Source organism: Scyliorhinus torazame, chromosome 17, assembly GCF_047496885.1.
Source record: "Scyliorhinus torazame isolate Kashiwa2021f chromosome 17, sScyTor2.1, whole genome shotgun sequence".
NCBI classification, from domain to species: Eukaryota; Metazoa; Chordata; class Chondrichthyes; order Carcharhiniformes; family Scyliorhinidae; genus Scyliorhinus; species Scyliorhinus torazame.
This window is the reverse complement of record NC_092723.1, coordinates 181805248-181822911: the sequence shown is the minus strand read 5'-3', so window position 1 is coordinate 181822911 and position 17664 is coordinate 181805248. Positions and strand designations below refer to the sequence as shown.

General features: G+C 47.9%; 1 protein-coding gene across 2 annotated transcripts in view; it reads right to left on the bottom strand.

Moving 5' to 3' along the window:
* dnah3 (dynein axonemal heavy chain 3) overlaps positions 1-17664 on the bottom strand; it is a 194462-nt gene that overhangs the window by 99706 nt on the left and 77092 nt on the right. For both annotated transcript variants that reach the window (XM_072481778.1, XM_072481779.1), the window contains exons 18-24: positions 16588-16679; positions 14963-15077; positions 13040-13156; positions 12358-12537; positions 9083-9219; positions 5064-5265; positions 2632-2724 (exon numbers count right to left, since the gene is read on the bottom strand). In XM_072481778.1, coding sequence (XP_072337879.1) covers positions 2632-2724; positions 5064-5265; positions 9083-9219; positions 12358-12537; positions 13040-13156; positions 14963-15077; positions 16588-16679 — 936 coding nt within the window. The remainder of the gene's footprint in view (positions 1-2631; positions 2725-5063; positions 5266-9082; positions 9220-12357; positions 12538-13039; positions 13157-14962; positions 15078-16587; positions 16680-17664) is intronic.

Genomic DNA, 17664 nt, shown 5'->3' with positions numbered 1-17664 from the left:
CTCGATGGGGCCGTTCTCACCGCTTGGGAGAATCGCGGGAGGGCGTCGGACCGGCGTCGCGGGAAAATTTGGTGACCCAGGCGAATCTCCCAACCGGCGGGGAGCGGAGAATCGCGCCCAACTTGTTCATAAAAAAGAAAAATACCAATTATCTGTGTTAGACCATTGATATATTCAGTATACATGCACACTGTGCCTTGGGCCGATAGAATACTGCTTTGTGCCTCTGATTCTGATGATGGTGCGTCATGTACAGAAGGTTTGTATGTGTGTGGTGCCTGCCTAAAGATGAGTGAGAGAATCAAACGGTGCACACCTACTAATAGCTGAACATGGATGGGTTATCTACTCACCCTCTTGATTACAAGAGCCGGGTTGGAAGGGGAACCCAAAAATAGGAATTATTGTGGGGTAGAAATTCCCCGCAATGCAAACATTTTAATCTATAGCTTGGAAGACGGACAGTGCATTTGTTTCATTATTTATTCATGGGGTGTGGATGTTGTTGGCTAGGCCAGCATTTATAGCCCATCCCTAATTGCCCTCGAGAAGGTGGTGCTGCCTTCTTGAACCGCTGCAGTCCAGGTTAGGTGGATTGGCCATGATAAATTGCCCTTAGTGTCCAAAATTGCCCTTAGTGTTGTGTGGGGTTACTGGGTTATGGGGATAGGGTGGGGGTGTGGGCTTGGGTAGGGTGCTCTGTCCAAGAGACGGTGCAGACTCGACGGGCCAAATGGCCTCCTTCTGCACTGTAAATTCTATGAAACTATGATGTGGTCTAGGTATACCCACAGTGCTGTTAGGGAGGGAGTTCCAGGACATTGATTGAACGAAAGTGAAGGAACGGGTGATATATTTCCAACTCATGGTGGTGAGTGTCGTGGAGGGGAATCTCCAGGTGGTGGGGTTCCCAGGTATCTGCTGCCCATGTCCTTCTAGATGGTAGTGGTCTTGGGTTTGGAAGGTGGTGCCTAAGGAGCCTTGGTGAGTTCCTGCAGCGCATCTTGTTAAGGGTGCACACGGCTGCTACTGTTCGTCGATGGTGACGGGTTTGAATGTTTGTGGATGGGGTGCCAATCAAGCAGGGCTGCTTTGCCCTGGATGGTGTTGAGCTTCTTGAGTGTTGTTGGAGCTGCGCTCATCCAGGCCAGGGGGAGAGTGTTCCATCACACTCCTGACTTGTGCCTAGTAGATGGTGGACAGGCTTTGGGGGTTCAAGGGGTGAATTACTCACCACAGGATTCTCAGCCTCTGTCCTGTTCTTGTAGCCACAGTATTAATGTGGCTAGTCCAGTTCAGTTTCTGATCAATGGTAACCCCCAGGATGTTGAGTGTGGGGGATTGAGCGATGGTAATCCCATTGAATGTCAAGGGGAGAGGGTTAGGTCCTCTCTTGTAGGAGATGGTCATTGCCTGGCACTTGTGTGACATGAATGTAACTTGCCACTTGTCAGCCCAAGTCTGGATATTGTCCAGGTCTTGCTGCATTGGGACAGGGACTGCTTCATTGTCTGAGGAGTCGCGAATGGTGCTGAACATTGTGCAGTCATCCGCAAACAACTCAATTTCTGACCTTATGATGGAAGAAAGATCATTGATGAAGCAGCTGAAGCTGGTTGGGCCTAGGACACTACCTTGAGGACACCCTGCAGTGATGTCCTGGAGCTGAGATGATTGACCTCCAACCCCCACAACATCTTCCTTTGTGCCGGGTATGACTCCAACCAGCGGAGAGTTTCCCCCTGATTCACATTGACTCCAGTTTAGCTCGGGGCTCCTTGATGTCACACTCGGTCAAATGCTGCCTTGATGTCCAGGGCAGTCACTCTCACCTCACCTCTGGTGTTCAGCTCTTTTGTCCATGTTTGAGCCAAGGCTGTAATGAGGTCAGGAGCTAAGTGACCCTGACGGAACCCAAACTGAGCAGATTATTGCGGAGTAAGTGCTGCTTGATAGCACTGTTGATGACCCCTTCCATCACTTTAGTGTTGATTGAGAGTAGACTGATGGATTCATCTTACAACATGACCCATCAGCAGCTGACATGGAATTCAATTTGAAAGTCCCCTGGCTCAGCGTTTGCCTTGTTCTTGGTCAGGTCAATTATTATCTGGGCAAAATCGAGGCAACTGTTAACACAGGCTGTGTTTCAGTTTTTGAAATCTCCTAGCCAGCTCCAGGTTTCAGCCACGAGACCGTACGGGATGTGTAGCGCTTCCCCCGTAGTAACAAGGAAGGATTAACTGGTGGTTCACACTCCCAGGCCATGCTCTGAAACCCTGTGGCTAATTCCAGTGTGGGAAAGACAGATGTCGGGAGACAAGCGATAAATGGATTGCTAGCTTTGTATTTGCTGATTTGATTTTGCAGATTTAGACTGGGATTCTTGGGATTGATTTTGCTTTCGAACAAGTGCATCACGGGTATCAATAATATAAAAACTAAACTGAATAAACAAGTGGTAAAAACAAAAAAATCCATGCAAATAAGGAGCAGCGGTAGCAAAGTCAAGCCAGTTTGTCATATTAATATTAATACAACAAAAATACATTTTCAAGATTTAGTATCTTAATCTTATAAAAATGTGTAAACAAAATGGACTAATGATGATTGACAGTTAAGTCCCATTACCTGAACATAGTTGGTAATACCTTCGTGAATGACATGTTTTATACTGCTTAACATCATCTCTTCAACTTGCAAAAGCCATTTCTCCACCATACCCTAAAATTGAGAAAGCGCACACGTGAAAAAGCTTCACTTTATGAGACTTGAGACACTTTAGTGAGGGGCGATTTTAGAAAACTAACTGACGTCAGGAATGCACATCAGGAAATTACGGGACTTGGCCCCCCCCAATTTGCTCTTCAAGTGCACACGGAAATGTTCCAATAGGCGTTCTCAACAGGTGAGGTTGACCTCTGCAGGCACGATCCTGTGTAATCGGCGCTTGGATCGTCTGCTCTTCACAGTCAATGGGGAGACACTGAGCAAATTACTGTCAAAATCAGATTAACAGCCAGTCACTCACTGACTGCAATATGGTATGGAGGAAGATCTTGGGCGAGATTCTCCGATCCCCCGCCGGGTCGGAGAATCGCCGGGGGCTGGCGTGAATCCCGCCCCCGCCGGTTGCCGAATTCTCCACCACTGGATATTCGGCGGGGGGCGGGAATCGAGCCGTGCTGGTTGGCGGGCCCCCCCCCCCCCCCGCGATTCTCCGGCCCGGATGGGCCGAAGTCCCGCCGCTAAAATGCCTGTCCCGCCGGCGTAGATTAAACCACCTACCTTACCGGCGGGGCAAGGCGGCACGGGCGGGCTCCGGGGTCCTGGGGGGCACGGGGCGATCTGGCCCCGGGGGGTGCCCCCACAGTGGCCTGGCCCGCGATCGGGGCCCACCGATCCGCGGGCGGGCCTGTGCCGTGGGGGCACTCTTTCCCTTCCGCCTTCGCCATGGTCTCCACCATGGCGGAGGCGGAAGAGACTCCCTCCACTGCGCATGCGCGGGAATGTCGTCAGCGGCCGCTGATGCTCCCGCGCATGCGCCACCCAGAGATGTCATTTCCGCGCCAGCTAGCGGGGCACCAAAGGCCTTTTCCGCCAGCTGGCGGGGCGGAAATTCGTCCGGGCCTAGCCCCTTAAGGTTGGGGCTCGGCCCCCAAAGATGCGGAGCATTCCGCACCTTTGGGGCGGCGCGATGCCCGACTGATTTGCGCTGTTTTGGGCGCCAGTCGGCGGACATCGCGCCGTTTCCGGAGAATTTCGTCCCTTATGAGGAAAAGCTGAGGGACTTGAGGCTGTTTTCATTAGAGAGAAGAAGGTTAAGAGGTGACTTAATTGAGGCATACAAGATGATCAGTGGATTGGATAGGGTGGACAGTGAGAGCCTTTTTCCTCGGATGGTGATGTCCAGCACAAGAGGACATAGCTTTAAATTGAGGGGAGATAGATATAAGACAGATGTCAGAGGTAGGTTCTTTACTCAGAGAGTAGTAAGGGCGTGGAATGCCCTGCCTGCAACAGTAGTGAACTCGCCAACACTAAGGACATTCAAATGGTCATTGGATGGACATATGGACGATAATGAAATAGTGTAGATGGGTGGTTTCACAGGTCGGCGCAACGTCGAGGGCCGAAGGGCCTGTACTGCGCTGTAATGTTCTATGTTCTAATTTGTTCCTGCAAATTGTCAAAGTTAAGGGTCAGATCGATTTCAGAAGTGGTATCGTGTAACTCAAATGTTTAGCACAGGGCTAAATCGCTGGCTTTGTAAAGCAGACCAAGGCAGGCCAGCAGCACGGTTCAATTCCCGTAACAGCCTCCCTGAACAGGCGCCGGAATGTGGCGACTAGGGTCTTTTCACAGTAACTTCATTTGAAGCCTACTTGTGACAATAAGCGATTTTCATTTCAATCTTTCAGGTAGCTCGGAGCATTTAAATTATTTTCTTTTCAAAGAATAAACTGTGCCTGGGTGCATCAAGGACTAGCGGCAAGTCAATCCAGCTTTGTGGATTCACATTCTGACCACCACGCCCAAGTTACAACTTCAACAAGAGGTTATATGGACATGAAACATTAACTCTGGGCCGCACGGCGTTCGCTGACGGCGGGATTCTCTACCCCCGCTGCTTGTCAATGGGATTTCCCATTGAAGCCATCCCGCTCCGCCGGTAAACCTGTGGGCGGGGCTGCGCTGCCGGCAGCAACTGAGAATGCCAACATCCAGAGAATTCCGATCTCTTTCTCTCTCCATCAGATGCTGCCAGACTTGTTGGGTTTTTCCAGCATTTTCTGTTCTCATTGTAACTTTATCTATTAGCAGATATGAGAGAAGAGCAAGGTGGCTCTTCTCGACCATAAAGGTGTGATTGACTAAATATTAATCAGACGTTATCATTGAAGAAAATTAGGTGATATTTGTGGAGTGATCTAATTATTGCTTAAAAAGGGTTATCGTTAAACCTTAACCATGAGCCTTCCGTTTTGTAAAGAATAGTGGCCCTTGATTATATTTTGGGTTGTTCTCTCATCTCTGAAGACTCATGCGGAGCAAATATGTACCTTCGCTTTTGCAGGGTAGATCATTTTAACAAATGGAACAACTTCGTCTTCTGAGCTGATCATCCCGGCTATTTGCAGCTGATCGGCGAACTGAAGTTTTGCAATCCCTTCAAAGCACTTTTTCAGATGTGGCTGGACTCGGAGCGGGTCTTTGGTCTCTGAGAGAATCTCCAGCAGCTCATCGTTAGACAAGAAGAAGAATCTAGAGTGAAGAGCAACGTCAAGACAAAGTGCACAAACAAATTAACCCAGCCGCACAACATGGACTTTAATACAAAATGCAGAGTGCAGTCCGCCCTTTCTTCCTATGTCGCAAATTAAGAAAGCCTGCATTTTGCAACACATTGTCGTTATTTGCATGCTGAAAAGGTCATAATTGTGCAATCCTTTTATTATTTTCTACTTTGTTTTAAAATTGCCTACAACTATGGCATGAGGTATGATTACTTCCTCTATTTGTATCGTCATCGCAATTTGCTTCCTGCCACCAGGATGGTGATCCATCCACCTATCCCCCCCTCAACCATTTCCACCTATCCACCCAGCCAACCATCCATCCACCTATCCACTCACTCAGCCATCCATCCATCTATCCACTCACTCAGCCATCCATCCATCTATCCACTCACTCAGCCATCCATCCATCTATCCACTCACTCATCCACCAGCAATCTGGTAATTTAGAGACCCCCCTCCCACCCGCTTTTACCGACAAATTCCCTCACCCAGTCCATTCCTGACACAAGTCCAGCTGATGGGATATTTCCCCGGGGGAATGTCTCTCTCTGTGTCTGACTCGGAGAATATTCTGAGGCAGATTCGGATGAACTACAGTGGAGCTCATCCATACCTCAGTGTAGTCGTGGTGCAAACACAGAGCGAGGCCTTAACAATTCCTCAGGCAACGTTCAAACATTTAACAAAAAATGCAGGTGCTGAGGACTTGCAAAGGCTTAAGGACGTTGAATATAATGGCCTGGGAATCCCAATCCCTAGATAGTGTGGCACAACAGCTAAATGGTTAACTGGGCAGCTGGGATTTGAGGTGGATCATGGCTCAGTTTAATTCATTTAAACTCTTGGTCAAATTTCGAATGAGGGGTGGGTGGGTCACTGAGTGCTTTCTTGCCCGTGTCCTCTTCAATTTGACGCATATCTAGGGAATTTCCCAATCCATTCTCAACTCACTCCACCTCATTAAGCCCAACGTAACTCTCACCAGCTAATAATATGTTGTTAATTCCATTGAGGCTCCAGGATTTCTGCCTCAAAACCGTGAGTCGGTCCCTATTGGCGTTCGGCACGCAGAGAAGCAAATGGTCATTGGTCCGGGGGGCAGTGGGATGGTCATTGAATTTAATAATGTGGCACCTTTCTCACCCAGGAGCTGGGATTCTCCAACCCGCGTTCGCCCACCTCCGCTGCCAGCGGGAATGGGGAATTTGACGCTCAGCAGGGCCGGAGAATCCTGTCGGCGTGAACGGACTGAGAATTCCGACCGGGGGTTTTAACGGAATCAATTCTGGAAACTCTGGAAACGTTCAGCTTTGGTGGAGAGAGCAACTGGCTAACATTTCAGGTTGACGTCCTTTCATCAGAACTGGCGAGGAATTAGAGAAGAACAGTCATTGTGCAAAGGAAGAGCTGCGAGGAACAGGAAAGAACATTTGTAATGGGCAAGAAAGGCTACATTACAAAATTGATGCTGGTGCAAAACAAAATTGAAGCCAAAATGAGAGAGGTAAAGAATTAAAAGACGGGGCCAGAGGAGGGCCAAAGTAGCGCAGAAAAAGGAAAACCAGAAATAGCTGGCAAAGATACTAAAGCTCTCCTTGGCCTGGGAGTGAGGTGGAACACATTCAAGGTAGTTTCCCCCAGGGGTGCAGGCTGCGCTGTCAATGACCAATAGGTGTTCCCCACCCAAAGCATCAGCCTCGTCCAATTCCAGTGGCGCTGATGTCCCAGAGGTTTACCAACAGTCTGAGAGAATGTGGAAGTGGTGATTGTGGTGATATGCCTAGGGGCTATATCACAGGTGGATGGTGTGCGACCTCCAACCAGCAGGTGGCGGTACAGACACCCCATGCGGTCTCCAGACCAAGGTCATGTGACCTGTGTTTCCCATATAAGGGGAGACACATCCGGCCATCTTCAGAAGAAGATTGAGAGGGTAATAAGACATGCAAGTGAATGGTCAGTGCTCGGTGCAAGTTCCAGAGGAGTAGTTAGCAGACTCCATGACAACGCGCACTGTATCAGATTGCTATCTTAACCACACGGGACTCAATAGAAGATTCTGGTTTGGACAAGTCGAGGTGTTTGGTGGATTCCTTTGTAAGATATAGAAGACCAAACACAACAGTGGTTAAGGTCCACAATTCTTAAACTGAATATAAAGGTCAGAAAGTGGTAAAATGACAAGTATCACAGAATTGCTACAGAGCAGAGGAAGGGCATTTAGGCCCATCGTGTCTGCATGGGCCCTCCAAACAAGCATAGGAACACGGAAAATAGGAGCAGGAAGAGGTCATTCAACCCTCTGAGCCAGAACCGCCTTTCAATATGATGATGGCCAATCATCCAACTCAGTAACCTGTTCCCACTTCCCCCCCCCCCCCCCAATAGCCTTTGATCCCTTCAGCCCCAAGAGCTATAGGTAACTCCTTATTGAACACGTACAATGCTTTGACATCATGATTGAGTGTCGTTCCCCCTGCACCTTGGGAGAAAATAAAATGTTGTTCTTTGCCCTTCCATTGAGCGTCATCGGGACAGCGTAGGATAAGTTCTATTCTTACTCTCGTGTACCGGGGGGGGGGGGGGGGTCTATAAAAATGGTATCCCAATCTTTAGAAAACGAAGTTGCTGGCTGGGTGGGCACCAGCGTGGGACCAGCCCATGGCTTCTGTTTTCGAAGTTGCCAAAGGTTGCTACAGCAGAGAAAGCTGCTGCTGGGGCTGACCACTTTGGCGCCGCTACTCCCGCAAGTTGTCACACTCTGCCTCAAAAAGGGAAAATTCCACCCCTCGGACCGGACCGGATTGGTTCATTGTCACGTGTACCGAGGGACAGTGAAAGGTATTTTTCTGTGAGCAGCTCAACAGACCATTTAGTACATGAAAAAAAAATTAAAAGAAAATACATAATAGGGCAACACAAGGTACACAATGTAAATACATAGACACCGACATTGGGTGAAGCATACAGGGGTGTAGTTTTAATCAGATCAGTCCATAAGAGGGTTGTTTAGGAGTCTGGTAACAGCGGGGAAGAAGCTGTTTTTAAATCTGTTTGTGCGTGTTCTCAGACTTTTGTATCTCCTAATAATAATAATTTTTATTGTCACAAGTAGGCTTACATAAACACTGCAATGAAGTTACTGTGAAAAGCCCCTAGTCGCCACACACTGGCGCCTGTTTGGGTACACTGAGGGAGAATTCAGAATGTCCAAATTACCTAACCGATGGAAGAAGTTGGAAGAGTCAGTAAGCCGGGTGGGAGGGGTCTTTGATTATACTGCCCGCTTTCCCCAGGCAGCGGGAGGTGTAGATGGAGTCAATGGATGGGAGGCAGGTTCGTGTGATGGACTGGGCTGTATTCACGACTCTCTGAAGTTTCCTGCGAACACAGCCCAGTCCATCACACGAACCTGCTTCCCATCCATCGACTCTATCTGTTCTCCGAAGAATTGGGAGGACAGATTTTCACATTACTTCAGGATAGTTTGTTATCAGCAGAAGTTTATGTGAGACAAGGCGAAGAGAAAATTGCAACACTTTGTTTAGGTAACTGCATCTAAATCCATAAACACTCTCTTCTGTCTATGTGAGTGTTATTTTGATATGAATGGTGAGATACAGACAAAAGATTACAGATTACCCAAGAAGATTATGCATCGTGTATTATTCATGAGATGTCACAATAAGAATTGCCCTCTATCCAAAATACAGCCACTTACTTTATATAACAGAAAATGCTGGAAATGCCACGGATTTTATATTATCATAGTGCATTATTACCTCGGGAAGTAGAGTCTTTTCTTCTCCAGGTATAAATTGAGTCCTTTCTGGATGTCCTCCAAAAGGACATTAGCCTCGAGCAACCTTTCCAACATGTTGGGCTGAGCTGTAGCAACCAGAACGTGAGTATCTTTAACCTTGAAACGAGACAAGCAAACACTGAGTGAGCGGAGACAGCTCTTAAATTCTCCGTGACCATGCGTACACAAGGCAAACACCGGATCGCTTGAGACTTCGAGGTGAGTGCAACATATACAGCCCACCTGCCAGAGCGCTGCTACTGAACGCCACTCCGGGGCAGGCAGGTCCGTGCCCTCCAGCTCCAGGCCGAGCTGGTCGTTACGGACAGCACTGTGCGGCTGGCGGGTCTCATGGACCACAGTTCGATCGGCGGCCGGGTGCGAGTGAGTGACTGACAAAGACAAGAGGGGTAACGTGGAAGGAGCGCTGTGCGAGGGTGGGGTGGGAGGGCGAGAGGGCACAGTGGGAGGCAGGAGGTGAATGAGGATGATGAACAATGGAAGGAAAAGGGAAGACCGGGGGGAAAGCTGAACCCCAACAAGGCTGCATGAACACACACAAAGAAGGAGGTACAAAGGAACCCGTATCACTTGCTGGAAGGGGATACACGCATACTCCAGATGGCGTGGGTAAAGGCCCACATGGGGAATGGGCTCTTTGCAGGTGATGAGATCTGGGGGCGAGGTCACAATATGTGGATATCGTAAGGAGCAGAAAGGGATAAGATAATGTTCCTACTCTAGTCACTAGATGGTGCTATCGAGCAACCATATAAATATCACATGTCTCCTTGACTTCTGGGAGAGCGTGGAAGGGAGCCATACTGAGTCGATGTGAGATAGTTTAGCTGATAGCATAGTTTAGTATTGTAGAAGTGTAGTGTATTCTTTACTTATCTAATTCCTGAGCAAATTTTCGAATCTAATTAAGTGTAGTGTAATAAATTAGCTTTCTTTGTTAAACACTGCTTGCTGTTCTTGGTCAACACCACAACCTTCACCATCCTGAAGAACAATACAGAGAACACAACAGCGGGGTGTGTGGGGGGCGGTATTGAGCTGTTGGATCTTTTCTGAAACTATTTCATTTAGCACTGTGGCCGTGCTATACAACACAATGGGGAACATCTTCGGTGTGAAGACGGGACTTTGTCTCCACAAGGACTGTGTATTGGGACCTACTGTTAACAGGTTGGTAATGGCATAGAAATGGAATCAATCGTCTTATCAGCTTACTAACACTGATAAAGATTGCAGCAGTATTTTAACAATCACCGTCTATTTGGCCCATCACTGTGTGCTAGAAGCACCCTGGCCCTCTAGTGGTAGACCCAAGTGTAATGTGTCAAAGTTCACAGATGACACTAAGATGAGTGGTAGAGCCAAATGTGCAGAGGACATAAAGTCTGCAGACAGATGTAGATAGTTTAAGTGAGTGGGTAAGGGTCTGGCAGATGGAGTTCAATGTTGATAAATGTGAGGTCATCCATCTTGGTAGGAATAGCACCAAAATGGACTATCATTTAATGGGTGAAACATTGCAACATGCTGCTGTGCAGAGGGATCTGGGTGTCCTTGTGCATAAATCACAAAAAGTGGTTTGCAGGTGCAGCAGGTATTTAAGAAGGCAAATGGAATTTTGTCCTTCATTGCTAGAGGGATGGATTTTAAAAGCAGGGAGGTTATGTTGCAGCTGTATAGGGTGTTGGTGAGGCTACACCTGGAGTACTGTGTACACTTTTGGTCTCCTTACTTGAGAAAGGACGTACTGGCACTGGAGGGTGTGCAGAGGAGATTCACTAGATTGATTCCGGAGTTGAGAGGATTATCTTATGAGAAGAGACTAAGTAGACTGGGACTATGTACATTGGAATTTAGAAGAATGTGGGGCGGATCTTATAGAAACATATAAAATTGTGAAGGGAATAGATATGATAGTAGCAGGGAGATTGCCTCCACTGTCGGGTGAAACTAGAACTGGGGGGCATAGCCTCAAAATAAGGGGGAGCAGATTTAGGACTGAGTTGAGGAGGAACTTCTTCACCCAAAGGGTCGTGAATCTGTGGAATTCCCCGTGTAGAACTAAATATTTTCCTGTTTTTTTGACTGTGGTAAAGACTCAACAATAGATTGTTATGGTAAAATAACAAGGCTTTATTTACGAAACGACCGCATGCAGTTTTGGCTGAATGTTGAGGTCAGAGAGCAGCTACTACCACTGATGATTCCTACTCAAGTCTGCACTTTTACAGAAAATCAGTTCAGTATTTATACATTATCATTATCAAGATTGCATGACTACAGCTTAGTCAGGAATTTGATCGGAAGTAGAACGTAAGCAATGTCATGAAACAAGCATGACCTGGTGATCTTCTCGGACTCTTTGTCTCATCCCTCATACCACTATCTTGTCCTTTGATAGAACATTAAAAGGTTGGAGGAGACTCATCCATTCCTTATCTTGTCTTATTCATACCGCCCTGGGTTATGATGAGTTAGCCTTATCAGAAATTACAGAGGCCAGGCATTTTGGGATAGCTTGACCTTCTCTGATCTTATTCATGATTTAGGTTATGCGGAGTCAGCCTTATTGGTCTTACAAAGGGGTCTGGTACATTGAAATGGCTAGGTCAGCTTTTCTTACATTGTACCGAATAGTTGACCAGTTTTCCCATCATGCCATTACTTAAATCGTACATTACACCCGCCCAGTGAAGCTGTTGAGGCAACCTCGTGAAATGTTTTTAAGACAAAGGTAGATAGATTTTTAAAGAGTAAAGGAATTAAAGGTGATGGTGAGCGGGTGGGTAAGTGGAGCTAAGTCCACAAAAAGATCAGCTGTGAACTTATTGAATTTCGGAGCAGGCTCAAGGGATCCTGCTCCTAGTTCTTACGTTATGTTCTAAATTTCTACCGGACCAAGTGTAAGGGGAGACAGAACGAAATCAGAGAACAGGTGGGCATGCTCTCCCCTTCCCTTACCTCCCATAGTGTCCAGTTCAGGGTCGGCAATGATTGACAAAGACGTGCAAATACGTGTGGAGGCGAAAATGAACGGAGGGAAACAAAAAAATCTCAACTAACAGAAGAATAAACCCGAGAAAAAAAGATGCATTTTGGTGTTTGTTGGTGTTCTGGTGCCGGAGAAAAATTGGAGACCCGATCACTTTCTCTACAGCTCCCTGTCCTGAATTCAGAGTCTGTTTTCTACCGCTTAAAACTAAAGTTCCTAAATTGAATGGGTGCTTTACTTACTGCTTCTATCATGATGTCTTTCCAGTAGCCATCGACAATGCCAAACTTCCGACCTTCCTCTGGCATTTGGGCAATGATATCCTCCGAGCTAAAGATCGGCTCCAGGTACAGCCAGGTGGCCTGGCATTTTAACCAGGCGTCTAAAATATTCTGCATCAGGACCAACTTCTCCTCCCATATCTAGATCATCGAAAATGACACACGGCATCAAAATCATCATTCGGAATACCGAATGGGACAGGTTAGCAATGAACAAGACCCGCCCACCATGCTGGTGGAAATTAGGATATCCTTAAAGAGCACCTTTGACAACAAAATTAAATTTGTGAGTGGTTCCTGCTCTCCAGGCAAATTATTTTTAAAACGTTTTAAGCAGTAGTTACAAAAATGCAGAAAACGAAAAGCAAAATGTGGATCTGAAATTACTTTTTTTTAAAAATCTTTTAATAGCTGAATGTATTTAAGTGGTAAATGTTATCTTCCGAACCCATTATTTTCAATCTTGCTGCAAATCCCAATCTGAAATTAGGCCAATCTGGAGGTGTGGGTTTACATTTAAACAGAGGACGTGCTTAATTTCAGAGACCATCGTGCAGAGTTAGGTAAATACACATAGCGCACAATGGGTTTTCATATTTCGTGTTTCAGGTGGCACCTCACCGCCCTATCACTCTGCTCCTACCTTGCATTCTTCTTCAACGGGTTTGATAAACGGAGACCCACGCATAGTCTGCGTTTTGATGACATGATCGTCCAGCAGGACCTGGATGTCGTCGACTGCCGACAGAATACTGATATTCTGGAAACGCCAAGAGCAGCTGATCAATAAGCGATAAGATTCACAGCAGTTAAACAACACTATTAGCTTCACGTGAAGCTCCTGAGCTGCAAGTACGAAGTCACATTACATTTTTCAGTAATTCTTCAGAATAATATTAATTTATCGCAAGAAATTGAATCATAGAATTTACAGTGCAAGAGGAGGCCAATCGACCCATCGAGTCTACACTGGAACTTGGAAATAGCACCTTCTACTCAACCTCTCCTCGTAATCCAATCCCCTCAACTCTGGGATTAACCTAGTGAATCTCCTCTGCACACCCTCCAGTGCCAGTACGTCCTTTCTCAGGTAAGGAGACCAAAACTGAACTCAATACTCCAGGTGTGGCCTCACTAACACCGTATACAATTGCAGCATAACCTCCCTAGTCATAAACTCCATCCCTCTAGCAATGAAGGACAAAACTCCATTTGCCTTCTTAATCCCCTGTTGCGCCTGTAAAACAACTTTTTGCGACTCATGCACTAGCACACCCAGGTCTCTCTGCACAGCGGCATGTTTTAATATTTTATCATTTAAATAATAATCCCTTTTGCTGTTATTCCTACCAAAATGGATAACCTCACATTTGTCAACATTGTATTCCATCTGCCAGACCCTAGCCCGTTCACTTAGCCTATCCAAATCCCTCTGCAGACTTCTGGCATCCTCTCCACACTTTTTACTTTACCACTCTTTGCCTCCCAGATACCCCGGAGACGGATTTTGCTCAGGTGGTGGGACTCGGAGCCGCCGAAAATGGGAGTGTGGGAGAGCGACCTGGCGGAATTCTTGAGGCTGGAGAAGGTCATGTTTGTCTTGAGGGGGTCGGTCGATGGGTTCACCTGCAGGTGGAAGCCGTTCATTGATTTCTTTAAGGAGGATTGAGAGGGCAGCAAGGGGAGAGGGGTGGGTGGGGGGGGGGGGGTTAAAATGGGGAAGGCGGGCAGCACGGTAGCACAAGTGGCTAGCACTGTGGCTTCACAGCGCCAGGGTCCCAGGTTCGATTCCCCGCTGGGTCACTGTCTGTGCGGAGTCAGCACGTTCTCCCCGTGTGTGCGTGGGTTTCCTCCGGGTGCTCCGGTTTCCTCCCACAGTCCAAAGACGTGAGGGTTAGGTGGACTGGCCATGATAAATTGCCCTGAGTGACCAAAAAAGGTGAGGAGGGTTATTGGGTTACGGGGATAGGGTGGAAGTGAGGGTTTAAGTGGGTCGGTGTTGACTCGATGGGCCGAATGGTCTCCTTCTGCACTGTATGGTCTATGTTCTATGAGGAGGGGGTGGTATTAGGGGAGCAGGGGGGAGTGGAGTGGGCGTGTGTTGTTTATAATGTTGTTTGGTTGTTCTGCTTTTGTTTGTTTAGATAAAAATGCCTTGAATAAAATATTTTATAAAAAATAACCATTGATCTCAGGTGGAAAGTTCGGGTCCCCAGGAGTGAACCCCCCCCGTTTTGTTGCCATATGCGGTAGCCTTCCATTGGGCAGAATATGCCGCCATTGCCAATGGCTTTTCCTGTTGCTCGTACCCTCCACTTGTGGCGAACCCGGGCCGGGGGGCGTTGCCACCAGCGGAACCTGGAGCTCCCATGAGCGGTGAAGGACCAGAGGATTTAGGCAGGGAGATGGAACCGTGACTGAGAAGATCAAGGTGCAGGCGTCGTCCAAAAGAGCAGTTACTGGACAACTGAAACCCCTCAATTAGACTCAATTCTGGTATTCGGAGAAACTGTACGGGATTAACTACCCAGACTTCCTGAATTCCCGTGGTCGCAGATATACTTACTGTGTCCCTGTACTTGGTAAAGGTGAAGGTCAAGTCCACCCATTCTGTTTTCATTTTGACGAGTGCCTTCTCCAGTGAATACTCTTTGCTAGCTGCTACACCAATCTCTTCCAATCTAAATAAAAGTTATTTACAATTAATTTTATTGTTTATCGCTGGTAGAACTCATTACTATTTTTGGTTATTTCTTGACTTTGCAGCATTGTTTTAATGTCTACATTTACAAAGTTTAAAGAGAGAGAGAGACACACACATGCTCACACATCCAACCTTTTTCTCTCCAGCTCAATGAACACCATGAAGTATATCACAGAACCCCGACAGTGCAGGAGGCAGTTCGGCCCCTCGAGGCTGTACTGTCCTATCGAAAGAGCACCCCACGTAGGCCCACTCCTCCGCCCTATCCCCATAACCCCACCTAACCTTTGGACGCCAAGGGCAATTGATCACGGTCAACCCACCTAACCTGCACATCTTCGGACTGTGTGAGGAAACCGGAGCACCCGGAGGAAACCCACGCAGACGCGGGGAGAACGTGCAGACTCCACACAGACAGTGACCCGAGGTCGGAATTGAACCCGGGTCTGAGGTCCCGCTCCTCAGAGATCGGGGAACCAAATTTAAAGGACGCTCCAATCTCAGAATATGCTTGCAGCCCATCCAATTGCTGGCAACCTGTCCCCGCTCCCCATTGCTGGCAAGAACCCCCCCCCCCCCAAAGTGAGCAGCACCCCGGAATGGGATCGTCACATTCCCCCCCTTCAGGCCCCACCCTTGGCAGTTACAGGCAGGAGGGGTGTGAATGGCGCTAAGTGAGTTGCTCATTTGGAGGGCTCGGGGAGAAACGATGGGCTGAATGGCCTCCTACTGAACCAGAACAATTTGATGTATAGTCTGATGTGCGGCAAGGCTTATGGGGAGCTCCTCATATCAGCAGCACCATCATAATGGGGCAGGTTAAACAGTTACTCCACATAATAGGGAGGGTGAGGGTCACTCTTGGAATAGTCAACAGAATCACACGGTGCAGAAGAGGCCCTTCGGCCCATCGAGTCTGCACCGACACGTGAAAAACCCCTGACCTGCCCCTAATCCCATTGGCCAGCACTTGGCACATAGCCTTGAAAGTTATGATGTGCCAAGTGTTTATCCAGGTACTTTTTAAAGGATGTGAGGCAACCCGCCTTTACCCCCCCTCCCAGGCCGTGCGTTCCAGATGTCACCACCCTCTGGGGAAAAAGGTTTTTCCTCAAATCCCCCCTAATCCTCCCGCCCCTGACCTTGAACTTGTGCCCCCCTCGTAACTGATCCTTCAGCTAAGGGGAACCTGCTCCCTATCCACCCTGCCCATGCCCCTCATAATCTTGTCCACCTCGATCAGGTCGCCCCTCAGTCTTCTCTGCTCCAACGAAAACAACCCAAGCCCGTCCAACCTCTCTTCATAACTTCAACGTTCCATCCCAGGCAGCATCCTGGTGAATCCCCTCCAGTCCCGGGGGCTACTTTCCGATCTGCACAGAGGAAGGTGGGAGCAGGGTGATAATCCCCCCTCTTTTGGTGGGCTGTGCAAGTGTCGAGAAAGAGGAGAGGAGTTTTGTCCTGGGCGAGCCAAAACAATTGTTTACCTCTCACTGAAATTTGCGAGTCCAAACTCTAACATTTGCTGCAGGGTGGTGTCCTTGTTTGGTTTCACCTCAAATCCAACAATCTCACTGATCTGGAAATAAACCATCAGTCAGCACAGGTTATGAAGCCACGCAAAATTGTATTTTTGTTTTAAATCATAGACATCTGGCAATTGCGTAGGTTTTTTCATTTATCCTTCATTTGCCCCCACCCCCACACACACTCCCATCCTGCAGAGGAAGCGGCTGGGGGAGATTTGTTTCTTTGAGGTACATGTTTTGGACAACAATAATTATATGTCAAAAGTAATGCCCGGTTTACAAATTGCTTTAGGTGTTCGCCTTTGTTCTTCTTTAAACCTTTGCTGCCTTCAGTCCCCCATCGAGGAGAAGTTTCATCAATGCCCCACTTCATAGATTATCATAGAATTTACAGTGTAGAAGGAGGCCATTCGGCCCATCAAGTCTGCACCGGCTCTTGGAAAGGGCACCCTACCCAAGGTCAACACCTCCACCCTATCCCCATAACCCAGTAACCCCACCCAACACTAAGGGCAATTTTGGACACTAAGGGCAATTTATCATGGCCAATCCACCTAACCTGCACATCTTTGGACTGTGGGAGGAAACCGGAGCACCCGGAGGAAACCCACGCACACACGGGGAGGATGTGCAGACTCCACACAGACAGTGACCCAAGCCGGGAATCGAACCTGGGACCCTGGAGCTGTGAAGCAATTGTGTTAACCACTGTGCTACCGTGCTGCCCTTGACCGTGATTCAGTCGGAACGTGGTTACCACCATTTTAATTTTCACCAACAGTTTGAAAGATTGGTTCATTTAGGGGTGATGGTGGCGTAGTCGGCAATGTCATCGGTCTATTCATCCAGGAACCTCAGGCTGTGGCGACGTGGGTTCAAATCCCAGTGCGGCAGCTGGTGGAAGTTAAATTCAGTTAACGAAAATCTGGAGCCGTAAAAAAGCCAGTCGCAATTGTTGTGAAATAAAACCCAGCCGGCTCACTGCTGCCCTCTAGGGAAGGAAATCTGCCGTCCTTACCCGGTCTGGCCTACCCG